Consider the following 11067-nt stretch of genomic DNA (forward strand, 5'->3'; position numbering starts at 1 on the left):
ACACACACATATATATATATATATATATATATATATATATATATATATATATACACACACACATGTAGATATATACGACTAGTACCACTTCTGCTATTTGTTTTCCAGAAAATCAAAAGTGAATTAGAAACCATAAAGTACGACACTCCGACTGTGATGGAAGAGATTCCGTCTTCTGACAATGGTGATGCATATACAGAGATACCCCAGGCAGCTTCACAGACAAGCCAAGAAGCCATAATGCCTCCACAGTCTGCCTCCGGAGGTCAAGAGATTGAGTTGGAGGTTGATTCTTCCATGAGAAAATCCTGCATTGATAAAAATTTAATCCAAATCACAGCAAATAAAGCTGAGGTAATACTTTTATTTCTAGTTTTGATTGTTGTTTAACCTTCCAGCATGCAGATTTCTCTGTCAAATGTAATCCTTATTTATTCACATTCTCTTGAATTAATCATGTATTATCTTGTAGCTTTGAGAGTTCAATGATGTTAGTCTATACTTCTAGAATAACATTGTAGGATAGGTGTGAGAGGGGGGTCCACACAACAAAATAGTAAACTGGAGATTCACAAAAGTATTTTAAGGGTCTCTGACAAAAAATGTTTTTTGTTTTTTCCTTGGAATAGCATTGGTGGTGCAGAAGGGGAGGCTGACATGCATGGGCGACTGGTGGTCTGTATTGGTATGTGTTGCAAGAAACAGCTAGGTTTCTTTCTCTAACATTTTACATAAGTTCAACCTACACAAATTAATAAATGGGAAAACATTGATAAATACCTTTCTATAAAACTCGGTTTTAAACATCGAATGACTGTAGGGTCCACTTGAATAAAATAGTAATCAAAGGGGTCCCTAGATAAAAAAAAAAATGGTTGAGAACAAAAGAGCTAGTTATAAAACACTCGAGTTATTTCCCTTCGCTAACTTTTTATTTTTTTGCAGTTTTACACTTTACTCTTGGCTGAAATTCTACATAACTTTAAAAAAACTGAATTCTAAATAACATAACCCTTTTGATACAAATCTTCCCCAAACTGCCCTTTGTTTTTATGATACAAACTTCCTATTTTAAAGTGATCTAAATGAAAGCCTTCCATGTCTCTTCCTTCTTTGTTTCTCTCCCTTTCCTTCGGTATATATTTCTCTCTCTATCTTTTGTTATACATTTTCCTCTATTATACATTTCACCCTGATCTCTTCTGACAGATAGACAGGCGGATTGCTGCTTTCATTGAACAGAAAAGGTTGGACGTTGATGAAGAGAACAAACGGGAATTTTGCTCAGAATTCTTTCCATATCACAGTAAACCCATTGTTTTATTACCTCTCTCTTTTCCTCATTCACTCTTTCATCTCTTGCCATGGCTCAATCTCTCTCTCTCTCTTTCATATTCTAACATGCATGTGTGCACACAGCTATGCTTATTGCAGTTGCTGCATATATAAGTGCAGGCATGGCTGTGTGGTAATAAGCTTGTTTCTCAACCATATGGTTCCAGGTTCAGTCCCAGTGTGGCACCTTGGGCAAGTGTCTTCTACTATAGTCTCAGGCTGACCAAAGCTGTGTGAGTGGATTTGGTAGGCAGAAACTGAAAGAAGCCCATCGTATATATTTATATAATGTCTGTGTGTGTGTGTGTTTATATCTATGTGTGTGTGTGTTTGCCCTCCACCACCACCACCACCACTTAACAACCAGTGTCAGTGTATTTATGTTCCTGTAACTTAGTGGTTTGGCAAAAGAGACTGATTGAACAAGTAACAGGCTTAAAGAAATAAGTACTGTGGGCGATTTGTTTGACTAAAATTCTTCAAGGCAGAGTCTTAGCATGGCTGTAGTCTAATGACTGAAACAAGTGAACCATAAAGGATAAAGATTTATATATGTATACACACACACACACATTCATATTGGTTTCAGCTTTTGGCACAAGGCCAGTTAGTTTGGGGAAGAGACTAGGTCAGTTAACATCGACCTCAGTGTGCAACTGGTACTTATTTTATCAAACCCAGAAGGATGAAAGGCAAAGTTGACCTGTCCAGAGTTTGAACTCAGAGCATAAAGATGGATGAAATGCCGCTAAGCATTCTGTCCAGCATGCTAATGATTTTGCTAGCTCACACTCATATTAATTGATGAACATTGCATATTTCAGTGGAGAAAGAACACTGTGCTAGAACAGGGGCTGTGTTTGTGCCCCGGTTTGGAACCAGGAGTCATGTTACTGGTAAGTGCCAATCTGTATCTTTCATCTTTCCTTAAAAATCTCGCCTGTCCCTACCTTCCCTTGTAGCCTTTATAAAACTGTAACCTCTTTGCAAAAGCCTTTGGTATTTAGTTCTTCCTCACACTTTCTGGCTTTCTCCTAATGTCTGTTCTCTTATTTTACTTGTTATTGCTTTGAAATATTATCACATGTGATCATGTGACCGACCAGGCTATCAGATGTTGTTACACATCGCTGGTCACAATGCACTTTTGTATTGTTTTAGCCTTCAAATGATGCCACACATTGCTCCAGTCCCACTTTGATCACAGGGGATTGTTGGTCTGCCCACCTGTTAAAATGAGATGTCGAAGTTATTTTCATTTTTGCATAATTCAGACGACAATTTATTCACTGCAACCTGTGTATGTATATTAAAGAGATTTGTTGTGTAATGTCAGAGCAATGCAAAAAGGTACAAAGAGGGAAAGGGAAAGGAAACAAAGTTGCAGTTTTATCTTGTATTTTTATATAATGTTAGAGTCATGATCCTTTCTTCAGGACATTTGGAAGAAACATATATATATATATATATATATATATATATATATATATACATACATATATATATATATATACACACACACAAACACATATATATATAGCATGTGTAAATACATATGTACTCTACCAAACCCCTTTTTCCTTTTGTACTTTAAATGTATTTGCTTTCTCCTTGACAGTGTCTCGTATAGAAAACATCAATGGCCCACAGCTGCACATTCCCAGCAGTGTCCCTTCCTTTTCGTTGTTCTCCAAAATTAAACAGGAAACAGAGAACCCAGTTGCAGTGAAACAGGAACCAAGTAACATGTTTTCAGGAATTGAAGAACGAGTCTCTAACATGGCATCTCACCTCCACATAGAATGTAAATAGCACAAGTTTAATGTCTTACTTTGTTATGTCAGTGGTTCTCAACCCTTTTTTATCTATAGACCCTTTCGATTCCTATTTTACTTGGGTGAACCCTCATAGTCATTCAATGCTTTAAAAAAATCCTTTTATATTTTTAGAATTAAAAATGAAGAATTGTACAACAAAACTTAGATATTTGGTGTATTGTAGTCGTATAAGCAATTTATTGTGCATAAATTTTAACAACGAAACCTTGTCTTTGGTTAAAATTCCTGCAGATGACTCCAAGAAATCTCAAGTCTTTGAAACGTTAAAACAACTGGAAAAAAGGATTCTGTTTCTTGAAAGTCTCTCACCTGAGTATTTTGAATTTCACGTGAGTATATTGGTTATAGTAGTAGTAGTGGGGGTGGGGTTAGGGTTAGGGTTAGTTATAGTAAGCTAGTTATGTGATGTGGCAGTTTTAAGTAAATGTCTTGTGCTGTAGATATTATGGTACTGGTTAGAGTAGTGGGGTTAGGGTTAGTAATCTGGCTTTTGCTTCTTATATCTAGAACTCCTTGTATTTGGGAAATACTTATTCTGAATTTTAAGTTTCTTTTAATGTTAAATTCTGGGAATACAGCCTGCTTCTGTAAGAATTAAGTTTTGAAAAATCATATTTGGAATTCTATGACATTTTGGCTGGTCTTTATAGATTCTGATTCTACTTTGGTTATATGTGTGTCTGGGTATCTGAACATCTTTTGTTTCTCTCTACAGAATCAGCTGGCCCCCGAAAGGAAAAGGAAACAATTTGGTAGCAGCAGTGGTGCCTGTAGAAGTGAAAACCACCCCAATCAGGTAACAGCTCTTCCTTTTCCTCTCTTATGACAATTTCCACAGAAGGTGCAAGGATACAGCTTTACCTTCTGCTTGTTTCAGTCATTAGACTGCAGCCATGCTGGAGCACTACTTTGAAAGGTTTAGTCAAATAGACTGACCCCATTTTGAGGCTGTGGTTGAAACTGACTGAAGGCAGCTACTTTGAGTAAACTATTATATCCCTGCCATAAAATCCAGTTGTTATTTTTTGATTTTTTAAAAGACTTTTATTTTTGGATGGGATATTGTTTTCTTTTCCTTTTATATTTTGCAAACTGTCAAGTTTAGCCTGAACATCCTGTATACACACACACACACACAACAAGCTTCTTTCAGTTTCTATCTACCAAATCCACTCACAAGGTTTTGATCAGCCCAAGGCTACAGTAGAAGACACTTGCCCAAGGTGCCATGCTGTGGGACTGAACCCAGAGCCATGTGGTTGGGAAGCAAGCTTCTTAGCACACACACATATATATATATATATATATATATATGATGGACATTTTCAGTTTCTGTCTACTAAATACTCTGACAAGACTTTGATTAACCTGGGATTTTAATAGAAGTCACTTACCCAAAGTGGCATGCAGAGGGACTGAACCTGCAATCCTGGGAAGCAAGCCTCTCAACTCCTCAGCCACATTAACTTCATTATTTAATAATTTGATATTTTGTTGTCTTTTCTAGGATTTGAGTATGTGGGAGATAAACCATCGAATGAAAGCACTGCGAGAGTCATTGAAGCAGAAACAGATGAAAGCTTTGTAGAACGTCGTCTGTCGCAGCATCCTGGCCTCTACATCATCATTGCCTTCACTCACCCACAGCATTGGATGCCTCTGCCTTCAACATTACTTTCATTAATTATCTTTACTTTGATGAGCCCAAGGCTACAGTAGAAGACACTTGAGCAAGGTGCCATGCTGTGGGTCTGAACCCAGAGCCATGTGGTTGGGAAGCAAGCTTATCATTACTTACAGCATTATCTCTATATTTCATGGGTGCATCACATCATCATCATCACCATTATCATTACCACTCTCATCATCATAATCATCCCCACCACCATCAATCACCATCATCATCATTAACCTAACATACACATCTTGTTTCAATTTCCATGCAAAAATATCATATTTTAAAAATTTATTTTGAATTTGTATATAAAGGAGAATCAGTCCCCAAATTATTTCGGATCAGTTCTGACTTATTATGACGTCACTGACGCCTCAACTTGCATGGAATTTTCATCCCAAATTATTTCAGCTTTTTTTTTAGAACAAAAAAAAAATAATGAAATGACTGAAATTACCAAGAAATCTTTTTACGATGCATGTTTTGAAACAAAGGCCAACATCACATTCAGGACAAAGGTATCTGCTTTCTCTCCCAAATCGACCCCAAGACTTATTCTTTGTAAGCCTAGTACTTATTCTATCAGTCTCTTTTGCCAAACCTCTAAGTTATGGGCATTAGTTGTCAAGCGATGTTGGGATGACAAACACACACACACACATATACAACAGGCTTCTTTCAGTTTCTGTCTACCAAATCCACTCACAAGGCTTTGGTTGGCCCAAGGCTATAGTAGAAGACATTTGCCCAAGGTGCCACGCAGTGGGACTGAACCCGGAACCATGTGGCTGGTAAACAAGCTACTTACCACTCAGCTACGCTTGCACCTATATACACACATACACATCAGAAGTATTGATGCATGTGCATACATGCGCATACACTCACACACAATCATATACATGCAAACATTCACACACATAGTTACACATGCACCCTCTGTCTCTCACACACATACATATCCATACCCATACACAGAAGCACACACTCATATACATACATTCACACACAATGTGCATACACATTCTCTCTCTCTCTCCCTCTCCCTCAAACACATTCTCTCTCTCTGTTTTTTTCTCTCTCCCTCTCTCAAATACACATTCTCTCTTTCTCAAACACTCAATGTGCACATACATTCTCTCTCTCTCTCTCTCTTCCACATGCACCCACTCGTTCACATTCACCAAACAGAACCAGCAGAAAACAAAACCATTCTCTTGGATTAATGGAGAGGATTTTTCCCCCTCTTCTTTGGAGAGAAAATCTTGCAGAAAATAATAAACAAAAAATAAAGAAAAGAAAAAAATACACAACCAAAATTATAAAACAAAAAGGAAAACAAAACAATAAAACTCTAAACGAAATTGGCAAAAAAAATATTGTTTTTCATTTGAAGGAAAGGAAATAATGTCTCAGGCTGTGTGAAATACTCTCATTGTTGCTGCTGTTGTTTTATTGTTGTTGCTCTTGATGCTGCTGCTGTTGCTATTGTTGTTGTTGTTGATGCTGCTGCTGCTGTTGTTGTTGTTGATGCTGCTGCTGTTGTTGTTGTTATTCTTCTTCTTCTCCTCCCTTCTTTTTCTTGTTGGTGTTATTTTTCCAGTTGTTAGTGATGTTTTTTTTATTGCTGTTGCTACTGTTGTTGTTGTTGTTGTGTTCTCGCTGCTGCTGCTGTTGGCACCATCTTCTCACTGCTGTGCTTATTGCTACCATAGTTGTTGTTGTTGTGTTTTTTTCAGATGTCTCTGCCGTAGTTCTTGCCAGTGTTGCTGCTGCTGCTGTGATGACTGCTGATGCTTTCACTGTTCTTTGAAACCAGATCACAACGGAAAGAGGGGGGGGGGTCATGCTTGCAGTGTGGCCTCTGATGTTTTGACACTGAGCTACTCTGCTGCAGGATCGAAGATGTGGTCGTTTTTAGTTCACTAGGTGAACATGGAAGCGTGTGGCCTTATTTCACATTGGTTGGTGAACGCAGAGGTGAGAGGCCTAGTTCACTGTAGCCGGTGAGCAATTTGTGAGTGGCTTTAATTTTCGACTTTGATTGGTGAACATAGAAGTGAGAGGCCTTATTCCAAATAGGCTGGTGAACATGGAGATGTGTGGCCTTATTTCACATTGGTTGGTCAACATGGAAGTGTGTGGCCTGTTTTACTGTAATTAATGAACATGTTAGTGTGTGGATTTATTACATTTTGGTTGGTGAACATAGAAGTGTGTGGCCTCATTCCACTTTGATTGGTGAACATGGAGGTGAGAGGCCTATTTCATGTAGCTAGTGAACATATTTGTGAGTGGCTTTATTTCACTTTGGTTGGTGAAGATATAAACATTGGATCGTATGTTAACATTAACTTAGCTATCTCTCTGTTTCAATACATAATTAGGATCTTTTCTGTTTCGCTGCCACTTTTCAATTTCTTCTATTTTGGCTCCACTTGATTTCATATTTGGTGTAGTTTTGTATGGTAATCATTGGCATGAAATTCATTTTCATCAGAAATCAATAAATAAAGAGCTAATAGCTTTTAAAGTCTGCAAATTTGGGGTGATTTTAGCCACTCAAAAGCCACACACATGTAGGTGCTTCTTTCTAAAATATGTCAAACTCTTACCAAAGCTGTTTACTTTTGTGGTCCTTTTTCCATTTATTAAATGCTTAAAACACGTGAGGTACAAGGTGGTCATGAGATGTGCTAAAAATAAGTTCTAAATAGGCCTTAAACCATGCAACAAATTTTTTTGTTTTGTTTTTGTATACTTGTATGAATTCTCATGTGTAGAATACAAATTGGTAAACGTTTTCTGAAAATTCCAAAAAATAAAAAAAGTTATGAGGAGTTATGGCGTGTGTAAAGCAGAATTCCACCATGTGTGTTATGTGTGTGTCTTTGTGTCTGTGTTTATACCCCCACCCCATCATCACTTGACAACTGGTGATGGTGTGTTTACGTCCCTGTAACTTAGTGGTTTGGCAAAAGAGACCAACAGAATAAGTACTAGGCTTAAAAATAAGTCCTTGGGTCAATTTGTTCAACTAAAACAGTTTGAGGTAGTGCTCCGGCATGGCCGCAGTCAAATGATTGAAACAAGTGAGAGAATAAAAGAATAAAATTTTGTAGCTCTGGCCACGAGTCTATATTTGTTGTGAATAAATGAATTTTCATCTTGTGTATTTCTTCATTATCTGATTAATGAATTGTTTTGACAGCCACATTGAAAATAACTTCCATGAAAATATAATGATTTTATGCTTAAACAATAAAGAATTTGTGAGACATTCAATTTAAAATCATTCTAAAAACTCATTATTTTACCAAATAACTAATATACTTCAGCCAAATGGTAAATATAGCTGCGACAGATAGAAAATACATTCTCCATAACTCTGCCAAATGGTTAATAAATATCTGAAAAAGCGGAAAAATATTGTTGCCAAATGTCGGATATAATTCTATCAAATGACAAAGACACATATACTAAATGAAAAATGCATATCTACCAAAATATAAATCGATCTTTATCAAATGAGAAAGATACGACTATCATTAGATGTGATTATAAACAGATCAGCAATTTGTTTTTCTAGGATTAGGGTTTAATCAAAGGATATTGTCACCTTTGATGAGACTCTAATAACAGTTGAAGAAATCATTTAAGCACTGGTGATGGTGCCACATAAAAAGCACTGAAATTCAGAAAGCAATATGTCATTATTTCAAACATGTTTCATAACTGACGTCACATTTTCTCCAAAGAAACAACAAACATAATCTAAACACTTGTTGAACATATTTTGTCATGCAAATGACATCTGAGAAATTTTTAATTTCCAAGAATTCTCTTTTATTCTCTATCCAAAAACCACCCCTATCCATTCACTTCTCCAAACCCCATCTAACAGCCATTCCAACAATAAACTAATATTAATTTCCTGATTTTTATATCTATATTTTTATATATTTATTAATCAATTTGTTTGCTAATGTTTCATCAATTTGTCACTGACTGACGAAGCCAAACAAGCTTTAGCATGTCTGCAGCTTCTGTACTTTAGAGAGAAACAAAACAACATAAAAAAAACGATATTAATCATAAATTATCAATTTATTTTCTATCTGCATATTTGATCAGACTTTAACCATTTAATATTCCATTCCACTTTTTTTTCCATGTTGACATATAAAAAGAGCCCCTTTGGTCGTGAATGACCATGGGATTGCACCTAGAAAGTTACCCTCCAAAGCACAAACCCAGCATACCAGCCTCCCCTCCTCATGCCATTGATGTTATCCGAGGGAAAGGCAAAGGGGCCGATACAGCTTGGCACCAGTGACATTGCATCTCATTTCTACAGCTGAGTGAACTGGAGCAATATGAAATAAAGTGTCTTGCTCAAGAACATAACACGCAACCATGCACCTAAACACACACACACATATATTTATATATATAAGGGGTAAAGCCCCTGCCTCGGTCATGAATGACCATGGGATTGCACCAAGAAAGTTACCCTCCAAGGCACAAGTCTTGGCAAGGTTGTTTAATGGAAGACCAGAAATCATCTATGCATACCAGCCTCCCCTCCTCATGCCACCGAGTACTTCTTCTCCGGGTTTATGTTTTTCAAAAAACGATATATATATATATACATATATATATACATACATATATGAGTGAATAGACAAACACATTTATTGGGAGTTCAGATTTTCAATGGTCTATGATAAACATCATCTCATGCTTTCAAACTTTAAATATCACAGAATTTGAATCAAACTATTTTGATTAATATATATATATATATATATATATATATACAAGCTCGTCTCTCTGGTGAGGGTCAAATAAATGAACCTACTTATGGATATACAATCTTCTGGAGAGGCCTACCTGAGGGTCAGCGTAGAGAATCTGGTGTTGGGTTTGCTCTCAAGAATTTGTTAGTATCTTGCATACAAATACACATATACGCATATAAACATACACACATACAAATAAAAATACACGCATCAAGACAAATGCACAGACAGGCAGGCAGACCGACTACAATGCTGTTATTTACCGATTCTACAAAATTGTCTTGGAATTCTTGCATGTTTCTTCACCAGAATACTTTTTAATATTCTTAATGGGTCTCTTTTAGATGTTGGATATATTTTTGCTTCATCATATTCAGAATATATATATATATTTTTTTAAATGAAAAACAAATTCAATAAACATAAGACATAGATTGGAAAGAAAGTAAAAACAATGAAAGAGAAAAACTAAATAAAAGAGAGAAAAAGAGTAGAAAAAAAAAGATACAAAAATAAAAAGGGAAAAAAAATCAGAAAATATATCATTACAAGAGAAGAAAGGGAAATTAAAGCATGGGATGGAAATAGCACAGACGAATTGTTATTATCACCATCATCATTGGGATCACCATCAGCATCTTAATCATCTTCATCGTCATTGTCGTCGCCATCATCATTTTTATCTTCATAATCATCAGCAGCAGCAGGACCAACATTATCACCACTGATAACACCATCACCACCACCATCATCATCATCATCATTATCTTCATAACAATCAGCCACAGCTGCAGTATTGCCTCCATCACCACTGATCATCATCAAAACTGTCAGCACCACCACCATCACCATCATCATCATTCTCCTTATCATTATCAAGATTATTTTCTATTATCATTTTATTTTTGTTGTTATTTTTACTATTTCATCGTTGTTGTTGTTATCATTATTAAGGGGACGAGCTGGCAGAATTGTTAGCGTGCTGGGCAAAATGCTTAACGGTGTTTCATCTGATTAATGTTCTGAGTTCAAATTCCACTGAGGTCAACTCTGCTTTTCATCTTTTTGGGGTCGATGAAATAAGTACCAATTGAACACTGGGGTTGATGCATTCAACTAGACCCCTCTAGCAAAATTTCAGGCATTGTGCCTCTAGTAGAAAGGATTATCATTATTATTATTATTATTATTTATTGTTTTACCGTGAGGAAAGCACTGTAGAAGTGTAAAGTGAAATTTGGCAATCGAGGATCGAATCCACGCTACAGTTGCATGAAGCCACTAGAAATACGTTATGGAAAAAGCGTAACTGTAAAAATGCAGAATTATCGGAGTAATGAGCATTCAAAACAGTATGTATGTATAGAAATGTATGAAAGAAGTTTTTATATATATATATATATATATATATATATAT

The 11067-nt window shown here is 36.2% G+C and overlaps 1 protein-coding gene across 1 annotated transcript in view; it reads left to right on the top strand.

The window, feature by feature from the left end:
* Positions 1–8019, top strand: part of LOC106875640 (MAP3K12-binding inhibitory protein 1) — a 9361-nt gene extending 1342 nt beyond the window's left edge. Inside the window, exons 3-9 of the mRNA XM_014923868.2 lie at positions 109–354; positions 1210–1306; positions 2160–2231; positions 2954–3139; positions 3405–3502; positions 3889–3969; positions 4681–8019. Coding sequence (XP_014779354.1) covers positions 109–354; positions 1210–1306; positions 2160–2231; positions 2954–3139; positions 3405–3502; positions 3889–3969; positions 4681–4761 — 861 coding nt within the window. The 3' untranslated portion in view covers positions 4762–8019. The remainder of the gene's footprint in view (positions 1–108; positions 355–1209; positions 1307–2159; positions 2232–2953; positions 3140–3404; positions 3503–3888; positions 3970–4680) is intronic.
* The last annotated feature ends 3048 nt before the right edge of the window (positions 8020–11067 follow it).

Source organism: Octopus bimaculoides, chromosome 27 (genome assembly GCF_001194135.2).
Source record: "Octopus bimaculoides isolate UCB-OBI-ISO-001 chromosome 27, ASM119413v2, whole genome shotgun sequence".
NCBI lineage: Eukaryota > Metazoa > Mollusca > Cephalopoda > Octopoda > Octopodidae > Octopus > Octopus bimaculoides.